Consider the following 26,927-nt stretch of genomic DNA (forward strand, 5'->3'; position numbering starts at 1 on the left):
CTTGCGCAGTCCGGGTCTTCTTCTTTCCTCAATGGAGACGCTCGTGCTGGATGCCGGCTCCTTGTAGCTCCGCCCCGTCACGTGCCGATTCCAGCCAATCAGGAGGCTGGAATCGGCAATGGACCGCACAGAAGCCCTGCGGTCCACCGAGGGTGAAGATCCCGGCGGCCATCTTCAGCAGGTAAGTAAGAAGTCACCGGAGCGCGGGGATTCAGGTAAGCACTCTCCGGTGTTCTTTTTTAACCCCTGCATCGGGGTTGTCTCGCGCCGAATGGGGGGGGGGGGTGGAAAAAAAAAAAACCCGTTTCGGCGCGGGACAGCCCCTTTAAGGACAAAGCGTTGTAGGCTTTAACCATTTCCAACCCACTGTCTGACGTCTGAAGACATAATTTAAGGCTGTACATCTCCTATGTTGGAAGACGTCCGTTGGGGTTCTCTTACTGTATATTGCCAGCCTCTCTGCTGTCGGAGCCTATCCAAAGTGTCACCTAATGCAGTACTCGCTTTAGCCAGCATGTAGCGCCGCTGTATAACGGCAGAAAAAGAGTAAGACCCCTAGGAAAACCAGAATACAAATTAGAGTGGAAAGGGTTAATGCTGGCCGATAGTAAATATACAGCATGGGATTAAAGCTCCTGCTCCTGCAATCTAGTAGGAGAAGGTTGGGTCCCCAGCTGTCAGACACAGCCAAGGACCCAGAGGAGAAGAGAGAAGTTTTTTTAATCGGCATTGTCTTCTCTTTTACAGGTTACATAGCGCTCAATGAGCGCTATGTAGAGAATACAGGAAGTGGCACTGCATGGGATCCAGAGATCACTTGATTGCCGACACCGCCTGGCATGTTAGAGCTGTGGGGCCTTAACAGACTCCTGACCAGCTATGAAAGTGATTACTGTCACTACAGGTGGATTTTCTCCTATGGATGCTCCAGTTACAGTGGAAAAGTGTGAAATAAAAAAAAAATCAAGTGTGATTGTTCTATGGAAGACATAGAGGTTTAAGAAAAGTTACAAAAATAAGTAAAAAGTGGGGGGAAAAAACCTTCCCCAAAAAAAATATATATATATATATATATATATATATATATATATATATATATATATATATATATATATATATATATATATATATATATATATATGAGAAAATAACCCATTGCTGGTGCCAACATAAACTGTCACCATATCCACCCTGTAATCCAAAATGATACAAATTATATATCAAAATGTCCGAAACAAAATAACAAATCCATTGCCATACGTTTTTTTAACGTAAATATAATAATTTTGAAAATGAGGAACTATAAATTTAAAAAATCCTATTTTTTTGCTATTTGCACACATTACCCATAATTTTAAAAAAAATGGAAACAAATTTGCGTGCGCACTACACATTGAATAGAACTACAGATGAGTGAGTATACACGCTAAGGCTAACTACTCGAGCGAGTAGTGCCTTAGCCGAGTATCTCCCCGCTCGTCTGTAAAGATTCGGGGGCCGGCGGGGAGCGGCGGGGGAGACCAGAAGGAACAGAGGGGAGATCTATAAAACGACCACATACGTAAAGTCACTTTAGAGCCAAAACACTCTGGTCCTTAAGGGGTTACCGTATACGGTTACTTGACATACAAGCATCATCAAAATTGGCATTGACAAAGCTTAAAATTTAGCTCAAGTGTTGGCAGCGCTGTCAACGGCCTCTCTTCTGCACATCCTTTCCTATGTGATAACGAGACTGGCAAAGGGCTAGTTGCAGGGGCTTAGCTATTGGGAGTGCAGAAGTAGTAGTCACACCCTTATGGCTTCACGGGGCAAAAGACCGCTCTGCACATAAGAAGACATCTATAGCACATGGAAGGCGGGATCACATTACAGATTTTGCACTAGGGTTCAAAAGTTTCCAAGGTTGGACCTGATGACCCTGGAGGTTCCTTCCAAGTCTATTGAGCTTCAGCTCACAATGCCTCGTGCTAAACCTCTCCTATTTGCCACAGTTTTTGCCATATTTTGACATTCAAGTGATGAAATATGCTGAATTCTTGCCGGTAGAGATCATATAGACGGCCATCATACAGAATTGCAATGTATGGGTACATAATAGAAGTCTATGGATCCGCGCTGAAGCCCGTTCTTTCAGTATTTGATAGAATCATCGTATAATTACTGGACTTACAATTGATCATGTCTGACTCGGCTTTCCACATAAAATGTCTTTAAGAAAACAGCAGCAAACTGCAGAATGAGAAAGTAGCCGACTGGCTGCCATGATTAATGACCCCTCTGACAGCTTCATTTGGTGTGTTTGAAGAACATGGGCCTGAGCCGAACCTGCTACGGGCTAAAGCAATATAAATGAGCCATAAAGAGCACATGACGTGCAAATAAACACCCCTACGTATGCTCACGGATACAGCACACGTACATACACTGCCCAGATGTAAGGGCGCACCGCATGGCTAGAACAAAGGCTCTTAGACAACTCATTCTAAACAAAACAGAATGCACCAATTGTTCTTACTTATCAGTACTTATCCTTTTGGCCATATTATGGGGCTATGTTGTATAGATCCGTATGTAATATGGCACTAGGGTTGCAACCCGACAAGTAAACCACCGGCCGGGCTGGTAATTAAGTTCCAGGACCGCTGCCGGTATTTATTTTGTACCAAGCAGCAGCCATGGGTGCAAGCTCCGCTCAGGCTGCCATGGCTACTGTATACAGAGACTCTGCTTCCTCCCCGGCGTCTGTGCTACGTGCTGTACTGCAGGAACGCAGACACCGGGGTAGGAAGCAGGGTCTCCAGTGGCTGGAGCAGATGTGAGTAAAACTACTTGTGGCCATGGTTCAAGGGATCTAAGGGGGCACAATATTACCAATGGGGGCAGAAGCGTAACTTGAAGCTCTTGGGCCCCCATGCAAAACCTGTAACAGGGCCCCCAACTATAATGCTTTATTCATAGTACTGGGCTCCCTATATAGAGAAGAGAGGCCTTATGGGCCCCCTAAGGCTCCTGGGCCCGGGTGCAACCGCATCCCCTGCATCCTCTATAGTTACACCTCTGAATGGGGGTACTAGTACTATTGGGGCCATTAAGAGAAAATTGCGGCAAAATCGCATCTTTTTCATGCGATTTCTGAGCGTCAGTGCTGTTTTTTCTCGCGAAAACATCGCTGCTGCTTGCGACTTTCTCACTAGTTTTTTTCCACGCTTTTCATGCGAGAAAGACAAAAGGACCTTCTAATGCTAAAACCGCATCGCATTGCATGAAAATCGCAAGCTTGTTCGTTGCGGCGCGATAAAGCAAAGGCTCCATAGGGAAACATGGGCAATAAAAAAGAGCAAAAGGCAGAAAGATAGGACATGTCGCAATTTTTTTCACGCAGCATTGCATGAGAAAAAACATGGCAAATGTGAAGGAAACCACTGAAAAGCATGGGTGTCATGGTGTCATGCACATGAGAATGGGGTCATAGACCTGAGCGATGTTTTGCCGCATGGCACTGCGATGCGTGGCTACGCAGGACACAAACCGCGGTATGTTCTATCTTGCTGTGTGATCTCGCACTGCAGCTCTCATTGTTTTCAATGCGGACGGCGAAGCATCGCACCATGTGCCCATGATGTGAGGTCCCCCATTGAAAAGAATGGGCAAAACTCTGCGACTCTCCACTGTCAGTGGCAGCAAAGGATTACTTCCTCGGCGGAAGTTATGGCAGGCTGTTTTGCCATGAAGACGCCTCGCATCCTGGGGGAATTCCCATGGCGGGGAGCGCAATATCATACTGTGATTCACGGCCCCATATTACGGTCATCAGTGCGAAGTTAGCCCTAAGAGTTGTGCCACATGAGCGTATTTGCGTGCGCAATACACAATGAATAGAACCCATTGATTTCAATAGGTTAGTTCACCTAATCGTATTTTGTGCCCGCAGCATTCTCTATTTTCCTGCGCATGAAAATAGCACACGTTGAACTAATTAACTTAATTACCCATTTCAATAAATAGGACCCTGGTTGTGTGTTTTTTTGTGGGTACAAAAAGTACAATAAAACACGCAGATGCGCACAAATACGCAACACCCATTGGGCAAATACGCAGTATAAATGCCCTTTTGCCCGTGTGACACTGGCCTAAACGGGCACACTTGAAGCTGAAGTGTAGGTGAGCTAAGAGCGATCCTCTGTGGGAGATAGAACTTTGTAGAACATCTTGACAAAAGTCTTGAACTTCCAGTTTCTGTATTGTGAATGTTCTGCATCAGGATGGCGGGGCACATGGGCTTATTATAGTAATGTACGAGATTGCTGGTATCTAAATCCTCGGGGACCGCAGATCATGTCATACAAGCATCAAAGGGAATGCTAAATCACTTCCTTGCAAAAAAAAAAAAAAAGGAAAAAAAAGGCCATGATGGAGGAAACAATGAGGTCTTCTCTCTTCCCACATTCACCCCCTTAGGGCAGTCAGCTCTGAAGTGGCCTGGTTATCAATCTCAGAGAAGCTAGCGCCTGGGGCTGTCTCTGCCAGCAGTACATTTACATGCTTACATCTCATTGGCTTCAATGGCAGTGACCTCAGCGGCTCACAGAGGCGAGTTGTCAGGACCGCTGGTGGTCCCTGCACTTCTCAGGTAGCTTGTGCTGGGGGTGTCGGAATAGCTGCAAATGACCATCAACTAAACTATGTAAGTAAGTGACCCTCTGTATTATCTGCATGGTTTTGGGGTGGCTTATCTCAGTTTGGGGAGTTCATTAGAGCAGCGTCATCAGGGTGCGTTCACACGGCGCTGATTTGGCGCAGCAGATTTCACCCGTCAATTTGAATTCAGTTGCAAAGGTGACATTTGCACCAAAATCCATAACCAAATCTGCACCAAATCAGCGACTTACAGCATGAACGGATTATGGCGGTAGAATTTAGTTCTGTGCAAATTTCCCATATGTAGCATTTTCAAAATTCACATTGGCTTATCTACATCCACTTGACACTATGTAACACGTTGGTTTTGCAATGCAATACAGCAGCAAAGCGTTTACTAACACATTCAGCTCTGCTACATCTATTGTAAACATGTTGCTTTTGCAATGTGTAAACAATACAGCAGCAAAGAGTTTACTAACACACTCAGCTCTGCTACATCTATTAGGATCTTACAGCCCAGAGCAAATGAGCGCAAACTTCATTGCGGATTTTAGAGTTAAGACCAACCAGAACGATCAGCAGATGAAGTCATATGTATAGTTCTGTGTTACAAAAATGTTAGTTTTCGAAGTATCCATTAATAAGTCTCATCTGATGGGATTGGAAACATCATCCTAAAATATGTAAATCGGGGGGGGGGGGGGGGAGTGTCAAATAATAATGAGGATGATTTCCATGCCAAATCAACTAGAAGTGGAGATGCAGTATTGTTATTGACATAACTTCATATGGATGTAGCAGTGCCGAGTTTGCTAGATTCAGCTGAGATGGGTTTGTTATCTTGTACAGCTTATTGCTACTAGTGCTTTTAAGCAGGGTAGCGGGTAAACTGTACTGACATATCTTCATAGCCAATCAGTGCCGCCCCGCAGTGTGAAATGATGCATTCAGCTGCTGTACATACATATTGGTGCTCTTAGGGGGCTTATTTACTATTGAAAGGTTGACAGTTTTTCTGGTGTAAATTTTGCTAGAATATTGTCCCCCATGCTCTGCACAACATTTAGGGCAAAAACACGTGGCCGTACGCGCAACATAGATGCGCATGAGCAGGATTTTTTTTTCTTGGAGTATTCAAACTCCTCGCTGTAGCAAGCGCATTTAAGTAAAACAGCGGGAACATAGGTCCATAGTATTAGCTATGTGCAAGAACCATAGGGCAAGTCCTATCTTTTCTCACCCGTGCTATTAACGGGTAAGAATACCGCTAGTGAAAACGAAATCGATGGTTTTGTTTCATCCCGTTGTGCTTCTCTGATTATCACAATCGCGTAACGGGGCTAAAATCTGCCCATGTGGAGAAGCCCTTGCTATGTGTTTAAAACCCCTTCACACGAACGTATGTATATTTGTGCGCACTTGAGTGGTGCGTATTTGCGGAATGAACGATGCTTTTTTGCACGCGCATCGGCGTAATTTACTGTATTTTTTTGTGCCCGCAAGGAATGTTTATTTGCACGCGGCAAACAAATATGCATTTTTGAAACGGCTAATTATGAATTCTAGTGGTTTTCTGCACAATTGTGCAGTGTTTCACGCACCTCCTAGTGTATTTTGCGTGCGTTTGCGCATCACCATTGATTTCTATGGGCACTATGTGGGCACAAATGAGCAAAAAAAATAGAACATACTGCTTTTTTTTTTGCGCAACCGAAGTGCTCAGGAAAGCAAAAAACCGCATGTGAACAAAACCATTGAAGTCAATAGATTCTATTCTCTGCGTATTGCATGTGCAAATTTTGCGTGCGCAAATATGCCCCGTGAAAGGGTCCGTAGACACTTTAAGACACTTTTATGTTGTTTCCGGAAAAGGGGGAAATTCTTTGTAGAAAAGCGGGCATGGTTTTAAAAAAAAAAGCACAATTTTTGTTCAAAATTGACCCACTGAAAAGTGGCATAAAGATAGACTAGAAAGTCTTAAACTTCAACAGACATCATTCAGCGAAGCTACTGTGATAAATCTGGTGCATTTTAAGACTGTCTAGTCTAAAGTTTGCACTGGCTAACTATTAGACAGCATTAGTAAATAAGCCCCAGCTTGTACAGTGCTACAGCATATGTTGGCACTATGTAAATAAGGGATTATGCATGACCGCAGATAAGTGATCGGCCACATTAGTGTTGTTTAGTCTATAGTACATTGAGCAGATGGCTGTACCATGGGCGCACACTTGTGGGATATCCTATATGGCATTGTGCCAGATGCAGCATGTATCTGTCCAGTTGTGTTGACAAGTATAATAGGGCTGCCCACGCACTTTAGTCCTTTGCTGGCAGATCTTGTCATTTTTTATTGCATGTGTCAACAATCTATTGTATATGGTTGCCCAAAGCCTCAGCACTGAAGCATGCAGGCATGTTAATGGGCAGGAGAGCGGTGTGATTACTGTCGGCCAACAACGGTCAGCTACCAGTTAGGGTCCATATACATGCAACGATTATCGCTCGAAATTCGGCCAAACGGCTGCAAGTGAGCGATAATCGCTACGTGTGAAAGTGAAACTATCGCTCTCTCCTGTTGTTTAAAGGATCATTTACACGCAAAGACAATCTTTCAAAAGATTGAAAGATTGACAGTCATAGCGATCATTTTGCATAAACTGCTAATGGACACTAATGTCCATTAGCAGTTTATCACCTTCATTTGCGTGTAAATGAGCCTCCAGCAGATCTTTGCAAATCCCAGCATGTGGTCTAGACTTTGCAGTGGGCTATCAGTGTGAATACAATGTAATCAGCTGCTCCTGTGGAGAACACAGTGTGCGGTCCCTGCTATCTCTCTTCGGCTGAATGATGGATTTTATGCTCAACTTAAAATCATCGTTCAGCCGAAGAGTGAAAAATGGAAACATTTACATGCAACGATTATCGCTCAAAAGCCATAGCTTGAACGAATTTTGAGTGATAATCGTTGCGTGTAAACGGGGCTTAAGCTGACTTTTCTGTCATCTTAAACAGCCTTGTTAGCACTCGATGAGTCGCTGCTTCACTTTCTGTCTGAAAGCTCCCTGCACAGCGCTTTCCATAGGAAGCACCAAGCGAGAAGTGGACGAGAAGCCTGTGAGTGGCTGACCTTTCAGTTTGAATGCGCTACACGAAAGCTGACGACCTTAGTGGTCGTCAGACTCGTGCAGTCGCTGTGTAAAAGGGCCAGACAGTGAGCCAGAAGAGAACTCTGGCGCACTCCGCTGCCATTCAGTGTGCGATTTACTGCTCCCGTGTGAAAGCGCAGGAGCGGTGATCGTGGGATGACTGTCAGACTTTCAAGGAGAAGGACAGCCGGATATAAATGATGACATCATCTGTATTCGAGCACTCTATATCATTTTAGAATGCTCTAGCTGATTAGAATGTCCACAAGTTCTCGAGGGTTGGTGGAATTGTTCTTCACATGATAAGTAAACTCTGGGAAAATGGTCTAAAAAAGAATGTTGAGTACATACATACAATTAGAATGCTCCGAGCAGATTAGAGTGCTCTAGAACTATTTACACTCTTGCCAATGTATTTCCTGTTTCACCATCATTACAGATCACCAAACAGCTGATGGAAGGAAAGCTACTGGAAAGGAAACTTTTCTAGAGTATAATCCAATAAGACGTCCTCCATGCACCTCTTGTTGTGCCTGGTAATAAGGACCTTCTGGATTTATACTCATCTTAAGGGCCATCATGGTTACTTCTTCATTCCTGGAATGTTTTGGGAGGAACCCACCACAACGTCATCAATCAAACTTTTCCTTTCAATCACACACCCATGCAAGGAGATCTACGCGGAGGGGTCATTTTTGTCTGCTTTGGCCCTTGGAACCTGTTCGCTGTCATCCGGAAGCTCAGCCACAAGTGTGTCACTGTAGGTATAACCTGGACCTTTGGTGACCCGTAGTGAATTGAGTATGGATCCTTTACTCATGTGGATCAAGTACTCATGTGCTTATTCGGAATAAAGCCTTCCTAAAGTAGAAGGCATTGACATAACTCACCGTTATCTCCTATCCAAAAACCTATGGGGTCAGTCTTCATTTCACAGCATTGGGTGGATATGTAAACATTTGCTATGCGCCTGTGGATCCAGAACTACTGGTAAATAGCACACATACAATTAAAGCTTTCTCTGCTTTAGACAAGTATCCTAAAATAAGCTGATCAGGTTGTCCTACTAGGACCCAGCTCTGATCTGCAGGGGAAACCAAGTGTTCAAATACACAGCAGTGCCCCCACAGGAGATATGAAGCATTACATGGTGTCCATTAAAATCAGTGGGCTGTTGGTATTATGCATGGACAGCTAGCTCCACCAAACGAGAGATGCTCTTTGTAATGGCGCTAGATGATAGATGATTGTCCTAAATGGGGCCATAAAAGACCTGTACAATGTTCTTAGGTCATTTTGGAATGTATCCAAGTACTTTTAAATTGTATTTAAGGCAAAGTTAATAAAGAAAGAAGGAAAACTGAGAAACAAAAAAGAAACCGTTTTTTTTTCCCATCTTCTTTTTCCAAGAAGGAAAAAGAGGAAGGAAAGAGAAGAATTGTAATGGGTTGAGCCTACACAAACCACCCACGGTTGGAGTCCATGCTCAACCCGAAACGGTTCAATTATGTCAGTTCGTTCAACACTAATGGCTGCTACTAGATCTCACACAAATGATATTATAAGAGATGAGCGAACGTGCTCGTTTAGGACAATTACTCGATTGAGCATTGCTTTTTTCGAGTAACTGCCTAATCGGGTGAAAAGATTCAGGGGGTGCCGGGGGTGAGCGGGGGGTTGCGGGGGGGGGGGGGGAGAGAGAGAGAGAGCTCCCCCCTGCTACCCCCCGCCGCCCCCCCCTCGCCAGAGTAGGCAGTTACTCAATCGATTAATTGCCCTAAACGAGCACGTTCGCTCATCTCTAGATATTATCCGTCTTTCCCAGAACCCCGAACATAATTCTTCCTAGCTAAAGCAGTCTTGCCGTTCCTAAGAAAGCTGGGTGAGCTAGCAAACAGGCAGAACTAATAAATGGCTGAATAGAATATTTAAGCGCTTTGCCAGAAGAAGACGCTCCAGGACTCATATTTAGTGGAATAAAAGGAATACTTCACATTCTCAAACTCCGTGATAAGAATCTTTAGTGTTTGTAGTGAAAGTGATCGCAGCATCGGGGTCAGCAGATGACCTCGGAAGGTTTCTTGTTCCGAGAGGCTGACTGTAATCTTTTATAGTGTAAATTTCACGCTAATGTATTATCATGTTTCATCTCAGTTACAGTACTTTATATATATACAGTCATTATCCTCCTGCACTGGGAATGTAACGCTGCTGTCTGGAGCCGAAGATTTTCTTCATTGCTCCTTAATATATGCACAAAAATATCATTGATGGCAGCATTGAAGTGGTTAAGTGCCGAGGATGATAGACCACGATTAGGGCTCATTCACATCTGAGGGGTTCTGTTCTTCTGCTCCAGTATGACAGCAGAGAAACGGCAATCGCTGGATGAAAAGAACCTTCATATATTAGAACCGTATGGACTCCATTGACTATAAGGTAGTCCGTTTGGCTTCTGTCCAGCCGTCTGGAACTTCACAGGCCAGAATAGAGCTGCATGCTATTTCATCTTATGTTTTAGCATAACTCAACAATGGAGGTGCCAACCGGATCCTTCAATGCTGGCCTTGGTTGGTCATACACATGAGATAAGAATTGTTCAAACCTGACAGTTTCAGCTGGATCGACAGACTATATGTATGGTGGCCTTCTGACTGTCCCCTAATGGCAGATTTTGTGGGCAAAAGGATAAATGGCATGCACAATCTTTTTGTCAAGGCCAACTGGCTGTGTCGTATTGGGGTGATGTCACAGCGTCAGCCACGACCCATATGATCTACGCACTAGCGCAGTCTCAGTGTCAGTCTGGCATTGGATGCCAACATAAGGACTTATCTGGTGGTGTGCGGATTGGTTAGCTGAGGGGCATGTGTCCCAGCCGACCAAAGAACGGTAGAATTGGAAGGGACCTCCAGGATCATTGGCTCTATTCACCTGCTCAAGCAGGATCACTAAATCATCCCAAACTGATGTCTGTGCAGCCTTTGTTTGAACACTTCCATTGAAGGCGAACTCACCACCTCCCATGGTAACCTGTTCCACTCATTGATCACCCTCACCGTCAGAAAGTTTTTTCTAATATCTAGTCTGTATCTCCTCCCTTTCAGTTTCATCCCATTGCTTCTAGTCTTTCCTTGTACAAATGAGAATAGGGCTGATCCCTCTGCACTGTGACAGCCTTCAGATGTTTGTAGACAGCTATTAAGTCTCCTCTCAGCCGTCTTTTTTTGCAAGCTAAACATTCCCAGATCCTTTAACCGTTCCTCATAGGACATGATTTGCAGACCGCTCACCACCTTGGTAACTCTTCTCTGAACTTGCTCCAGTTTGTTTGTCTTTTTTAAAGAGGGGTGCCCAGAACTGGACACAGTATTCCAGATGAGATCTGACTAAGGGCTTATTCAGATGACCATATATCGGCAGGGCGGAGCTAACTCCCAGAACTTTGCTCCGCCCCCCTCCTCTCAGTGCAAATACTGCTGAGGGGCACAGAGGGGGCGGGAGCTTAGTGCACTGCTCCTGGCTCTTCCAGCCTCCTCCCCCTGCAGAGAGGAATGCCATATATCGGCCGGCGTGAATACTGGGCCGATATACGTTCGTCTGAATAAGCCCTAAGGAAGAGTAGAGGGGGATAATGACCTCACATGATCTAGACTCTATGCTTCTCTTAATACATCCCAGACTTGTGTTTGCCTTTTTTGCTGCTGCATCACACTGTTGACTCATGTACAGTCTGAAATCTATTAGTCAAGTCTTTTTCGCATGTTTTGCTGCTTAGCTCACATGTGCTTGCCTTGTACATATTTATTTTGGCTCTTCCTCATTGAGAACACAAGTTATACTTCTAGTCTGAAGGTGTTTCTGGACTGTTCGGCGGCTCCTGTCCTGTTCCATTGTCAGATAAATCTATTTGGTATAAGGGTATTTGGAGTGTTTAAACATCTATCTCCTGACGTATTGCTTATTTTGCATTGGTATTACATCTGGTTCATTCTGTGCTTGTTTAACATCTATACATTGCATACTGTTATCTATTATGGTAGGCATTATCCCTGTTTTCCAACCAAGAAGAGTCAGTCACCCTAGGTTCCTGATGTAGGGTCGCCCTTATCAGGGCAAGTGCTTTGCTTTTAGGTAGGGGCTCATTGCATTAGTAGGTTAGGATCAGATTTCCCGCTCCCCCACTCTTCGGTTGTGAACTTTGTGTATTCTCCGCGTTAATAAATCCAACTTTTTAGGCCAATAAATTATGTTTGATGCGGGCGAGGTGTTCTGTGTCCAGTTCGGACGTAACACCTTTGTTATAGGCCCATACAGATGTCTGGCAGTGGCATATTCCTCTCTTTCCATTGGCATAATTATGTATATTTATGATGGAGTCAGGAGAAATAGCTGTAGCCCAATGGATCACTCGGCCAAGCGCTATCTCATGTGTATGGCCGGCTGTACAGAACATACTAAGACCCTGAGGCGGGCATCAAGTATTTTTCTTATGTCATTTTCAACAATACATCCAATCCAACAGGCTTAGGTTTCTTACATTATTCTAGGTTAGTACTTTGCCCCATTCGTCACATACTGCATGCTAAAGCAAAGAAATTCAATCCACGCCTGAAGATAAAAAGTGTGCGGAGCAGATTAGATTTTGTTTTGTTTTACCGCAGTCTTCCATCTGTGATTGAACGTCATTTTGCCTAGAAATCTCAGGTCTACGCCCAGAAGGGATGTGAAGATGAAATGTCATCCTAAGCCTGTTACATGCCGAGTCTGGTTTTCGGTATAAGATGTCTCAAAAACATAAGGAATGGATGCGGTTATGTGTTTACCTCTACAGTACCGCGATGGGAGTGAAAGCTGAAACGTGATGATATGTAATGTATTATGTATAGAAAACTTGTACTCCCTGCTGCCTTTGGAACGTCGCTTCAGGCCGTGATCAGCTATAATCAGGGGGTAGCGCATCATCATATCACTATTCAAATGGAGCACCTTGACAACATTGAGGAGGTTGAATCTGTTTACCTGAAAAGGGTTTTACTTTGCCCAGTACGACCGGGCTCATACGGGCGGACCGGATTCTGCAAGCGGGAGGTCCACATCGGATTCCGGCAGTGAGCCCGACCGGCAACCCTGAGTACATGATTTTCTTTCATTGCAGGTCAGACTGCCTCCATTGACTTCAATGGAGGCCGTCTGCTTAGAATCCGCGACAAAATAGAGCATGCTGCGATTATTCCTCCGCTTGCAGAATATGCAATTTGTATCCACGATCGAAAAAGCAATTTTGCATGCTTTTCAATGCTCGTGTTTTGCCGCGGATTCTACAATTGGAATCCGCCCCTAGCCTAACTCAATATAAGCCGACAAACACAGCCTCACCCTTGTACATGGGCTGTGTCTAGTATTGCTGATCATCTTCCATTCAGTGAAGCTGAACTGCAATACCCTACACAACCCTATGGACAAGGGAGGCGCTGTGTTCAGAAGAAAGCATCCATGTTTTTCTTACCCTGGACATTTTCAGCATCATTTAAAACATTAACAGCTATCCATAGAAATCACAATTTAAACAGCGATAAAGAGGGAGTCATCAAGCCCCACCCGTCATCCAACTGGGTGCACTGAGGAAAGGTAGCGGGGTGTCTATCCGCACACAACCAGGGGCTCGGGAGAGGTAAGTATATATTTTTTTATTTTCAAGCAGGTACACACATTTCGCTGTTGAACCAATAGCTTCTTCAGGACTGTATGTGGCAGTATTATCTTGGCACTATATGACGGTTTTATGTAAGCTGAACTTAAAGGGGTTTTCCATGCAAATACTATTGATGACCTATCCTTAGTTGACCGGCTGGGGTCCAATGCTCAGGGCCTCGACTGATCAGCTGATAGGGCAGCCACTGAGGGTGCCACAATACACAGGGCTCAAAGTGGAAGCAGAAGGCTCTGACCTCTATGTAGTGGCTGGCTCTGGTAATTGCAGGCATAATCCCCATTAAAACCAATGACAGCTGCGCCTGCAATTACAAGCGCTGGCCACTACACAGGGGTTGGAGCAATATGCTTCTACTCCATATGTGGCATGTCTGGCCAGTCCATGCACCAGACTATGAAATTTAACATACATTTCCGCTATAATTCATGCCGGTTTCTGATGTAAAGTATAGTAAACCCGACAGTCCACGGAGGCTTTGCTAAGCCTGCACATTTTTAGAAAAGTGCGAGGTTAAAAAAGGCCAGAAAGTCTCAAATTTGTGCAGAAGTACAACCTGTGCACAAATTTGTGACTTTTCAGTGGCTTAAAAATGTCATAAAAAGCTAAATGAATTTCCCCCTCTTCTGCCTCCTACCAATGACTTGGTATATACAGTGTAACTAGCGTGTAGTTCCAGTATGACGGCAGGCAGCGATAGATGAAGTCCTGCAGGAGCCCAGTAGCAGGTAGATGATGAGAGGTGTGCTATGTTCTATCATCATCCGTCATGGCAACTCACTATAAAGAGCCTGGAAATGACAGGACCTATTAGTCTGATTAAAGGCCCGACCTATTCTCATTTTTGTTGTCTCACTGTGTCAGTGTCATACATTTTTCTTCTTCCGTCGCCCTTTTCTCCATGTCACTCGTAGTTACTCTGATAAATGTACTGTACTTTGTACTTGTCTCTTGTAGGGCACAAACTTTTTTTCCTTTGATGATAACTTCTGTCTCCGTATTTGCTAGCTATACATGTTCGGTGCGCTCCAGCTCATCACATGCTTTATTTTCTGTGACAGTTCCAAGAATCAATGGGCACCCCAAGGTGGAGCGTCTACGGGAGACTGCGGGTTACGACAGCACGTCCACCGTGATGAGTAGTGAGCTGGAGTCCAGCAGTTTTGTAGACTCGGATGAAGACAATACTAGCAGGTATGTACCGGGGCAACGTGCTTACAGCTTTATTGGGCTGGGATATTTGTGCCCCTCTTATATATTTGTTTTGACATTTTTGGTAATACTTCTTTTAGGACCAAGTATACCTGTGTACTAGAGCATTTAGATATCAGTGCTCCAGAGCTCTCAGATGTCAATGTGCGAATGCTCCAGAGCTCTCAGACGAATGTGTCAGTGCTCCAAAGCACTTAGATGCCAATGTGCCAATGCTCCAGAGCTCTTAGACGTCAATGTTTGAATGTTCCAGAGCTCTTAGACGTCAATGTGTGAATGCTCCAGAGCTCTTAGACATCAATATGCCAGTGCTCCAGAGCTCTTAGACGTCAATGTGCCAGTGATCCAGAGCTCTTAGACGTCAATGTGCGAATGCTCCAGAGCTCTTAGACGAATGTGTCAGTGCTCCAAAGCACTTAGATGCTAATGTGCCAATGCTCCAGGGCAGCTTAGATGTCAGTGTGCCAGTGCTCCAGAGCTTTTAGACGTCAATGTGCCAGTGCTCCAGAGCTCTTAGACGTCAATGTGTCAGTGCTCCAGAGCTCTTAGACGTCAATGTGTCAGTGCTCCAGAGCTCTTGGACGTCAATGTGTCAGTGCTCCAGAGCTCTTGGACGTCAATGTGCTAATGCTCCAGAGCTCTTAGACGTCAATGTGTCAGTACTCCAGAGCTCTTAGACGTCAATGTGTCAGTGCTCCAGAGCACTTAGACGTCAATGTGTCAGTGCTCCAGAGCTCTTAGACGTCAATGTGTCAGTGCTCCAGAGCACTTAGACGTCAATGTGCCAGTGCTCCAGAGTACTTAGACGTCAGGGCTCCAGAGTGCTTAGACGTCAGGGTTCCAGAGCTCTTAGATGTCAGGGCTCCAGAGCTCTTAGACGTCAGGGCTCCAGAGCTCTTAGACGTCAGGGCTCCAGAGCTTTTAGACGTCAGAGCTCCAGAGCTCTTAGACGTCAGGGCTCCAGAGCTCTTAGACGTCAGGGCTCCAGAGCTCTTAGACGTCAGGGCTCCAGAGCTTTTAGACGTCAGGGCTCCAGAGCTCTTAGACGTCAGGGCTCCAGAGCTCTTAGACGTCAATGCTCCAGGGCTCCAGAGCTCTTAGACATCAATGCTCCAGTGGTCCAGAGCTCTTAGACATCAATGCTCCAGTGCTCCAGAGCTCATAGACGTCAATGCTCCAGAGCTCTTAGACGTCAATGTGCCAGTGCTCCAGAGCTCTTAGACGTCAATGTGCCAGTGGTCCAGAGCTCTCAGACATCAATGCACCAGTACTGCTGAGCATAGGTCATCAACAGTTAAAAGTCCCAGAGAACCCCTTTAAGTGTTCCTGGTTATGGATTGGCGTAACCATTAGTCTTCTGTATGTAGTATCTAATATAATGTGATTTATAAAGGAGACATTATTTGGATGTATTTTACAAGAACAATCCAGATGAACCTTTCAGTATCCCTGTGCTCTGGACCTTATTATGTCCGTGTATTGGTAAAAAAAAATGTATTGGTAGAGTAAAATGTAATTATAAAAAACACTACATCTTAAACCTTTCAAGACCAGAGATTTGTGGTCTTTTTTATGTTTATTTTTTCACCCCTGCCTTCCAGGAGCCATAACCTTTTTATTATTCTGGCGACATAGCTATAGGCAGACTTGTTTTCTGTAGGATGAGATGAAAAAAGACAGCGCAATTTCACCATTTTTTATTTAGTTTTTGCATTAAAGCGTTTACGGTGCAGTAAAAATTTCAGGGTCACCTTATACCACGTATGCTTACAGAATAGCAAATGTTTTTATGTTTTACTACTTTTAAAGAGTAAAGAAATGTTTCTTTAAAACAAGAATTACTTTTCATTGCCATATCCTGAAACCCATAAATTATATTATTATCTTGTCAATTGTGCTATGAGAGGACTTTTTTTATTGGGGCAATATTTATTTAGTTTTTGTTAGTTTGGGGTACACAAATCTTGAGCTTGCAATTGATTATTTGTACTATGTACTGCAGTAATTTAGTATATATTACTTTTCAATGCTGCCTATTAACTCTTGTGTGATACCAGTTTAAAGTGCAGGACTGCAATGAACAAGGCTAGGGGTCATGTAGACCCCATGTCTCTGGCATAGGCAAGTCTTAATAGGCATTCATGCATGGCAGCCCAGGGAAATTGAGGAGCGATGGTGCACTGCAGAGGCACCCCTCTAGCTGACTGCTTAGATGCATGGTCAGCTTTGACTCCAGCATCTAAGTAGTTAACGGCCACAATCCATGTTAAAGGGGTCGTCCGGTTGCAGAATCATATTTTAAAATTTGTGACAAATGACTAAAAAGAATAAAAGAAATCCTGCTTACCCATTCTCAGCCCTAGCGCTGCAGTTCTACCACAATTCTTCCAGTCTCTGACAGCGGAAGTCACGTGACCTCTGTCTGCCAATCAGAGGCCACAGCATTACCATTCAGAACTCCTGCCATCATGGCGCCCAAGATGCCAAAGCTGATGCCAGAAGAACAGGCGGTGACTTCCTCTGTCAACCAAGACCAGGGGAATTGAGGGGCTGCAGTGCTGGATCATAGTAAGATAGTAACATAGTATGTAAGGCCGAAGGAAGACAATGTCCATCTAGTTCAACCTGTTTAGCCCGACTTTCCGACTCCCTAATGGCAATCAGACTAATCCCTGGATCAACCTCTAATAGTTCCAACTTGCCTGTATACCCGGATTAACAATTAACCAAATTTATATCCTGTAATATCCTTCCGCTCTAGAAAGATATCAAGTTCCCCCTTAAACTCCTCTATGGATTTTGCCATCACCACATCCTCAGGCAGAGAATTCCACAGTCTCACTGCTCTTACAGTAAAGAATCCTTTTCTGTGTTGGCGATGAAACCTGCTTTCTTCTAGCCGTAGCGGAAGAAAGCAGGTTTTATCACCAACACAGAAAAGGGTTCTTTACTGTAAGTGCACTTTGTTTTTTTGACTGCAGTCATTTGGTCCTTATTCTAAAATATGCATTTGTAACCAGTAACCCCTTTAACACCGATCACAGGTGTTACTGGCGACTGTCAGCTGTCAGAAACAACTGATATATGCAGAGTATGGAGCAGACTCGTATGTTCACGTTATGCAGTCCACAAGGGATTAAGCATATATCATATTACTTGCATCATTTCCAACATGTAATGAAGGCAAGCCAAAACTTGATAAGATTTCACCAAGCTGTTAGACGCTAGATGCCATAATGGCTGTGGTCAAAGTGTGTTTCTTCTCCAGCAGATACCTTCTTGTCATCACATCTCTTCTTACCACTCCTGACCTTGCTTAGTACCCAGAGATCTAGACACGGTCCCCGGGGCCTCAGCACTACAGGCTCTGACAAGGGTGGGATGCATAGTATATGACTGCATGCTTTTTTGGAGGTTACAGTTTAGAAGCTAAGAATCTAGTTCTAGTTGATGGGTTGATGTAAATCCTCGTAGACACAGCAGCGTTAGAGTCTAGATCACAGCAGTCATCACACGGGAAGAATATACAGGAATGATGAGACATAAGAGATGGAGGATAAGGTTTTGAGTCCTAACAAGAATTATTTAATGCTTTTGGAAGCAAGCTTGACTTAGCTGTAGTGTAGCCTCTGCTAGGTATTAGTCTGGCATCATCCAACCCACCTTTCTCCAAGGCTGATGTCTCTCCCAGCGTCAATAAATATCCCCCAAAACTGACCATCTCCCAGTTCCCCAAATACACTGAGCCACGCCACCACAGCAGCTGCTCACACAGGGTTCTACAAGCTGCTCACTTCCGTGGCCAGATAAACATCCTTTTGCTGTAGGACATCAATAATTCTCCAAGCCAGCTCTGTCACTTGGTCAAGGGTTCTCGTCCATTTCCCTTCCGAAAGAGCTCCAAGCAAACCACTATGAAGCATTCCATAGGTCCCACATCATATACTTCAAATTTTAGCCCATTGTTTTCTCTGCCTAGGACAATCTGATAGACCACCAATTCTCTAACAGCAAACGAGCATGTTTGACTTCTACTTCAATGATACTTTTCCTGTGAATAGGCTCCAAACCTAATCAGTCTCACAGACCAACCGCAGGTGAACTTGACTCTACATACAGACCATCAACACTTGGCCTCTTGGTGCCAAGAACCACCTACAGTATTGCCTCCTTTTAATCACACTTTCAGGCTGTCTGTCACTATCTTTCTTCAGCTCATTGGCAAGCTCTTCAATGGATAGATGTGGACCTCATCCACTCTCATAAGTGTAGCAGGCTTCCTTAGCACACCATGTGGCTTCAGTCACAGGCTGACTATTTCCTGCTACCTACTCCTTTATAATGTCCTCATGATTCCTATGAAGTTTGTTCTGATTCTCTTGTTTCCTGACATTAGCTATCCCTGACTACATTCCCATCTCCGCTTTTGATCCTAGCGTGTTATACTGACTACACTACTGTCTCTCCTAATCTCTGCCCCGATTTACTGTGCGGAGCCTGTTCTTGGTGACCCAATTTTTGGCTACTTCCTCGTACTGAAGTGGACTGTCTGCCCCAACCTGGACTGTCTGACTACGCTCCTGTTCACACCCTCAGGTATCTTAGCGTCTGCTGTCACATTACTAGGAGTACTTTCTGAGTAACAGCCTGGAGTCCCCACAGAGAAGCCTGACTGGTGGGGTTAAAGGATGAAGACTGGAGTAACTCAGATGTCGCCTTAGGATTTGGCCCAGACCAGTCTGTGGCTTGGTAGAGCTCCAGTATGTCCATTGATCCTTACACATATACACTGATATTTTTTTCTTCTTACATAAGGGGGAGACATATGGGGTTTATTCCATCCCCATACACCTTTCTGTAGTCCTACAGGCTCATATTCACATTGTGCCTACTTATATAAAAGCTGAGCGCCACTACATATTGCACATGTACTATTCCCCCACTCAGCACCTTGTAACTCATCTTACTATGTTGCCTGCAAAATTACATTTTTTTCCCTACAATTATTGCTGATATAATTAACTTGCTATCCGGAAGGCATGACCAACTCAGCAACATTTCCAGCTATCATCCATAACAACAAAGCACATTTCTGCAAATTAAGCCAAAATGCAGAAAGGTGGAGAAAAGGCATATGTTATGTAAAACAGCCAAATGGAAAGATGGAACAATACCTCTATAGTGCCCCCTATCGGAAGTCAATATCAGACCTTTTAACAAACCTTGTAACTGGGAATTATCAGCCAAAGCCAGAGTTTCCTCCAGAAGAAAACTATAACTATGTACAGGCAGACTAGTTCGGGGTGATTACCCCTCATCAATGTACTTGGCTTGGCTAGTAAGAGGTTGATAGATGTGGGTTGGGAAGGGTATAGTTTCTTCTTAGGGAGAGCACCTAGAAGGTATGAGGAGACTTACAAGGCTTGTTAAAAGGTCTAACATCGAATTGCAGTAATACTGCCTTCCAATAGGTGGTGCTGCAGATGCATTGTTCCATTTACCCATTTGCATTTTTCCCAGAGGCCTTATAAGTCTCCTCACACCTTCTAGGTCATCTCCCTAAGGAGAAAGGATCCCCTTCTCAACCTCAGTAAAACAAGCAGTAATGCCTTTGTCCTCCATGTGACGACTGTGTCTGTAGCTCAGCAGCATTTAGGCTTCTTCACCCAAGAATGAAATCTTTGCTGCTGGCGATGTAAAACTGTCATCCGAAGAGCAGATTAATTACCACAGGAATTTCACGGGTGCAGATCTTGGACATGCAGGGCTGAAGATGAAAGAATTCTGCAAACACATTTTCCCAACAATGAGGCGTTTCACCATGAGCATGAATAAAACACAAGTGTCTACAATGAATATTTCATGAAACTGCAGTGATGTTAGATATGTATACATTGAAGTATCTATATGGGGTGCTGAAGTAGCAGTCGCAGCAAGGGATCTAAGTGTAAGAGCTCAGAGATATATATTCTAATGCGATCACAATGTATGTGAGCCGTGTTCTGAGAAATATACTCTTCTGCAGGTTAAGCAGCTCCACAGAGCAGAGCACATCCTCGAGGCTAATACGGAAGCACAAACGAAGGCGACGGAAGCAGAAGATGAGGCAGATCGATAGGGTGAGTAGGTTCTGTTATTGTGGAGATGTGTACTGGGGATCAGGAGCCTCACTTTACAGCTCTGTCACATCCTGATCTTCCAATATGGTCATTCTCAAAAGTCCATGATAAAGGGTGATTCGAAAGTCAGAGCCACCCAATGGTACAAATAGGAAACTTTATAGAACTACCAGTTTCCCTGAACTTCCGAATCAGTTTCCTGACAGTATTTGCACTTACTGACTGTCTCGGTTAGAGATGAGCGAACGTACTCGTCCGAGCTTGATGCTCGTTGAGTATTAGGGTACTCGAGATGCTCGTTACTCGAGACGAGCACCACGCGGTGTTCGAGTCACTTCCATTTTCTTCCCAGAAAATTTTGTGCCGTTTTCTGTCCAATAGAAACACAGGAAAGGCATTACAACTTCCTCCTGTAAAGTTCCAGCCCTATCCCACCCTCCTGCAGTGAGTGGCTGGGGAGATCAGGTGACACCCGAGTATATAAACTGGGGCCGGCCGCGGCTCGCCACAGATGCACGCTGAGAGACATTAGGGAAAGTGCCGTCCTGCTGTAGCTGCTATAGGGAGAGTGTTAGGCTGTTATCTTTGTCTTCAAGAACCCCAACGGTCCTTCTTAGGGCCACATCTGACCGTGTGCAGTACTGTTGAGGCTGCTTTTAGCAGTTTTGCACAATTTTTTTTTTTTGTATATCGGGCGTGCAGACTATAGCGTCCTCAGTCTGCAGTCATTTTACTGAGTATAGGGGCAGTACTGGTGAGGCAGGGACAGTGGTACAGGGAAAGAGATATACTGGCTATATAGGCAGTGGGCTTTTTCAAAAAAATTGGAAAAAAAAAATCTTTGGGCTGCCTGTGACCGTGTTCAGTTTACTGCGTGTCTGCTGGGGGTAGTAGTCGCTCATTATTACCCAGCTAAGCATTACAGCAGGCTTGCGCATAATTGTTTCCTGGCTCTGCTGTGTCCGTTACATGATCGCCGTCATCCCGCCAGAGGGAAAGAGTATACATATATACGCTGCATACGGTGTCTGTCTGGTTTTTCACCTCACCAATTTAAAAAATTTAAGCAAAATACTTAAGGCCTACACTTTTGCTACATAAATGTAACTGGGGCCTTGTCTATACTGCAACTACTGAAATGTGAAAGAGACTGTTATCTCCCTAAACTGCTGCAACGGGAATGTTACTGTGGCCTGTCTTGACTGCTACCACTACTGAAATGGAACTAATAGTGTGCTCCCCCTATACTGCTGCTAGTGATATGTTACTGGGGCCTGTCTAGACTGCAACTACTACTGAAATGGAACTAATACTGTGCTCCCCCTATACTGCTGCTTTGGAATTGTTACTGGGGCCTGTCTTGACTGCCACTATTACTGAAATGGGCGGTTGGGCAGCATGTTACCCAGGAGAAGTGGCAGCGGAGTGTCATGCAGGCAGTGATTGTGCTTTGTTGGAGGTAGTGTGGTGCTTAGCTAAGGTATGTCTTGCTAATGAGGGTTTTTCAGAAGTAAAAATTGTTGGGGTGGGGGGGCCCACTCTTGCCGCTATTGTGGCTTAATAGTGGGACCTGGGAACTTGAGATGCAGCCCAACACGTAGCCCCTCGCCTGCCCTATCCGTTGCGGTGTTGTTCCCATCACTTTCTTGAATTGCCCAGATTTTCACAAATGAAAACCTTAGCGGAGCATAGGTCCCATACAAAAATGCTCGGGTCGCCCATTGACTTCAATGGGGTTCGTTACTCGAAACGAACCCTCGAGCATCGCGGGAAGTTCGACTCGAGTAACGAGCACCCGAGCATTTTGGTGCTCGCTCATCTCTAGTCTCGGTGTTCCTGATTGAAAGCTTTAGCCAACTCTCGTGAACTTCTGTTTCCGACCATCAGGATAATGTCAATTCTGTCCTGGGTTCTAAACAGCATCTTCTTGTACCTGAAAAGACACGCGATTAGTGCTTAGTATACCCCATAATTCAACATAACAACTTTACTACCGGTAAGATTCAACATGAAATCAGCCATAACTCAAAAATGTCTGCAGGTATTAAAAAATAGACAGCACCTACCAATTTCTGATGAAATTCTACCCTTAATTCATGTATCCCATGACCCACTTTCCATTAAGGTTTCTTGGGCTAAATCCAAGATGGCTGACAGGCACCACCGTAGTGTCAGAAAGTTTTCCCCACCCCTCGAATGTTCTACAAAGTTTCCTTCTTGTATCTTTTTTTGTTTTGGTTCAGAAGATATTCCAGGTGGCCCTGACTTTTGAATCACCCTGCATAAGTTATACATGTATGATAATCAGACAGTTCTATCGGTTGGGATAATAAAGGATGTTATTAGCATACAGTAAATATTGTTTCTAATTCCATCTTGTGTTTTCTCCCACAGTCCTCATCGTTCAGCAGCATCACAGACTCTACCATGTCCCTAAATATCATCACCGTCACACTGAATATGGGTAAGCGGCAGCACTGTCATACTTGTCAGGGTACAGAACCTCACATTAAACAGCGGCACTTTAAGGGTATGTTCACACAACGCAATCCAACGCGTTAAGTCACGAATTTCTGCCATATATTTTACTGTGAATTTAGACGCAGATTTGGCCCGTGTGTTAACTGACCTGAACTTGGAGCATCAAAGGTCCCTGTGGCACGTCTTAAAGGGGTTGTTTGAGTTATAAAAGGGCAGCCTAAGGGGTCCCCCATGGTGTAAAATAACAAAATAGCTGATACCTCTCCCGACTCCCCCGCCATTGGCTTCGGGGTCCCTGCTGATGTCATCTTTAGAGGCTGCAGTCAGCCTGAGCCGTCTACAAACAAGCTGCTGCAGCTCATTGCAGCAGTCAGTGATTAGTGCTAAGTGCCGTCATTGGCTGCAGCGGCAGGTTTATGGCACGTCACGGTCTGTAAACAACAACACAGCAGAGACCAGAGTCGGAGGCAGGGAATGAACAGAGGATGGGGGGCAGTGATTGTTAGTTTTTGTTAATTTATTCCATGGAGGACCTCTCCTTTCATAACTTGGACATTTCCTTTAATAGAACGCTGGTCAGAATACACTATAATGTGATACTATAGTAGCACAAGGAATCAAACAATCACAAGTTCAAGTTCAAATTAAGAAATAAGTAAAATGAAGCTTTTTTAGCTATTAGAAAAATTAAAAAATATTAAAAGTTTAAAAAAAACTTTTCCCAGTCATTGAATCAAAAAAGATAAAAAAAATAATTGATATCACCATGCTCATGAAAGCAATATTTTAATAAATTGAACATTACTAATCCCACACAACGAGCGTCATCAGAAATGAAAATACGCAATGCCAAAATCGCGCTTTTTTTGTTCACCCGACTTCAAGAACAAATTAAATATAAAGCAGTCAGAAAGTCGTATGTATCCCAAAATGCTATTAATGGAAACAACAGGTCAGCTTGAAAACAAATGAGCCCTTACACAACCCCATTGGCGGAAAAAAAAAGTTATGGGGGGTGTCTCACTTGCACAAAAAAAAAACTGGAAGCAGTGGGATGAAACTGAAAGGGAGGAGGCACAAATTAGATATTAGACAGTGAGGGTGATCAATGAGTGGAACAGGTTACCACGGGAGGTGGTGAGTTCTCCTGCAATGGAAGTGTTCAAAGAAAGGCTGGACAAATGTCTTGTCTGGGATGATTTAGTGAATCCTGCACTGAGCAGGGGGTTGGACCCGATGACCCTGGAGGTCCCTTCCAAGTGTAGGATTCAAAAGATGGCAACAGAAAGCTTTTTTTTTTTTTAAATATATATATATATTTTTTTTAAGTAGTACTACATAAAAAACTATAGAAATGTGGTATCGCCATAATCCTACGGACCCACAGAGTAAAGAAAATATGTCATTTCTACTGAACCATGAACAATGTGAAAGGAAACCTCCCCAAAAATGCCAGTTACGATTTTTCTCCATTTAGTCTCACTCAGAAATTTTCAAACGTTTTCCAATACATTATATGGTACATTAAATGGCACCATGGAAAAATACTCATCCCGCAAAAAACAAGCCCTCATGTAACCATGTCACAAGAAAAATAAAAAAAAGTCATGATTTTTTGTAAGTGGCGAGGAAAAATGAAAATGGAAGAAACAAAAAAGGGCTGCAGCATGAAGGGGTTAAACATATGGCTCATTTGTTTCCTGAACTCCGTATCACATTAGAATAAACCCCAAAGCAGTCAATGATGTTGCCCCAGTGAGGACCACCTCATAGTTGGGGGACACTGATCTAATCTATTTTTTTATGTACAACGTTCTCTCTGAATGCAGGCTGCAATACAAACAGTGTATTTCTGGTTGCCATGGCTACGTCCAGCACTATGTACTGTGTATGTACATAGCATATGACTAAATATGCATTAGTCCACGTATTGTAGAAGTCCCTGGAGAACATGAACCTGTTGTCTAAGAAGATTTCATGTTGATTTTATTTTCCCAGAGAAATACAACTTCCTGGGGATCAGTATTGTGGGCCAGAGCAATGACCGCGGGGATGGGGGCATCTACATTGGATCCATTATGAAAGGCGGCGCTGTAGCAGCAGATGGACGAATTGAGCCAGGAGACATGCTTCTACAGGTGTAGTATATGACCAGATTATATTACATGCACTGTTTTTGGTTTTAATTTTTTTTATCTTTGCTTGAAGGTGAATAAGGGGAACAATTTACTAAACACCGATACAACCCAAAATCTTGGCTAAGGGACCAGATTGCTGACAGATGTAATGGCCTATTCACAGCTTGTCATTGATTATTTCCAACGGTTACCAAAAACTGAACCCTTGGAAGGAAACTATCTCTGATGTTCATGAAGGTCTCCAATTTGACAGCTTTAGAATCGTTTCCCGCATTTTGTGCCAGAGGGAAAAGAGTAGTAGTGGACCACGGCTTTCTTTCCTGCTCAAAATCACAAAAGTGAATAGAAACATGCCAAAACAGAAACCTATCGGTCCCTGTTTCAGCAGATTTCATATATTGGTTCTACCTAAGGTTTTTGTTGTTGGGATTTTAAACATAAAGCCCAACAGAAGCCTTGGACGGAATCGATAACAAGATGTGAACAGGCGCTTAGACAGTTGCAGACCTTTTTTAATTTAAGTCCGGACCATTATATAATCCACTAGCTGATATACCCGGCTTCGCCCGAGTTAATTTGGTACTGGTGTTTATCTGGTGTTCACACGGAAAATCTTATGAAGTCGTGGTTACTTTAGAGATACTGAGGAAAAACATATGTTCACCATTTTGCATGGTTCTCTGCGTTACCCAGGAAACACCACGTGGAGGTAACCATGCGACGTTTCCTTCATATAAAATGACATCAGGAAGTGAGAGAATTAGATTCCATACGTAAAATTTGGACGCTAATTCTTTTGCGCTTAGAATTGAACAGTCGAGTTGGGACCCATTAGCTTTTCCTATTTATGACATAATCAATGCTCATGCCAAATTTCAAGTTTCTATGACATCGGGAAGAGAGAGAATTAGATTCCGTACGTAAAATTTGGAGGCTAATTCTTTTGCGCATAGAATTGAATAATGGAGTTGGGACCCATTAGCTTTTCCTATTTATGACATAATCAATGCTCGTGCCAAATTGCAAGTTTTAATGACATCAGGAACTGAGAGAATTAGATTCCGTAGGTAAAATTTGGACGCTAGTTCTTTTGCGCTAGAATAGAATAATCGAGTTGTGACCCAATTACTTTTCCTATTTTGGACATAGTCTATGCTCGTGCCAAATTTCATGTTTCTACGACATCAGGAAGTTGGAGAATTAGTGGCGAGTCAGTGAGTGAGTCAGAGAGGGCTTTCGTCTTTATATACATAGGCGTACCGGCAGGGGGTGCCAGGGTCGCAACGGCGACCCGGCCCCTGCGCTTGAGGGGGCCCAGAGGCCGCCCTCCAGCATATACAGGTCATTTTCACTTTGCACTGTCGGGGGCTGCTTGCTAAGTTAGTGTGGTCCGGCTGACAGCACAAGCCAGGAGGAGAATAGGAGAAGGGAGGGGGGGAGGACTTGGAGAGAGGACAGGGGAAGAGGA

General features: G+C 44.1%; 1 protein-coding gene across 4 annotated transcripts in view; it reads left to right on the forward strand.

The window, feature by feature from the left end:
• DVL1 (dishevelled segment polarity protein 1) overlaps positions 1 to 26,927 on the forward strand; it is a 172,056-nt gene that overhangs the window by 110,007 nt on the left and 35,122 nt on the right. For 3 of the 4 annotated variants that reach the window (XM_066606812.1, XM_066606814.1, XM_066606816.1), the window contains exons 5-8: positions 14,571 to 14,703; positions 20,747 to 20,840; positions 23,235 to 23,304; positions 25,320 to 25,459. In XM_066606812.1, coding sequence (XP_066462909.1) covers positions 14,571 to 14,703; positions 20,747 to 20,840; positions 23,235 to 23,304; positions 25,320 to 25,459 — 437 coding nt within the window. Of the gene's footprint in view, positions 1 to 4,639; positions 4,688 to 8,235; positions 8,557 to 14,570; positions 14,704 to 20,746; positions 20,841 to 23,234; positions 23,305 to 25,319; positions 25,460 to 26,927 lie in introns of those variants that run through there. The other variant, XM_066606815.1, reaches the window with a different exon arrangement.

Source organism: Eleutherodactylus coqui, chromosome 6, assembly GCF_035609145.1.
Source record: "Eleutherodactylus coqui strain aEleCoq1 chromosome 6, aEleCoq1.hap1, whole genome shotgun sequence".
Taxonomy (NCBI): domain Eukaryota; kingdom Metazoa; phylum Chordata; class Amphibia; order Anura; family Eleutherodactylidae; genus Eleutherodactylus; species Eleutherodactylus coqui.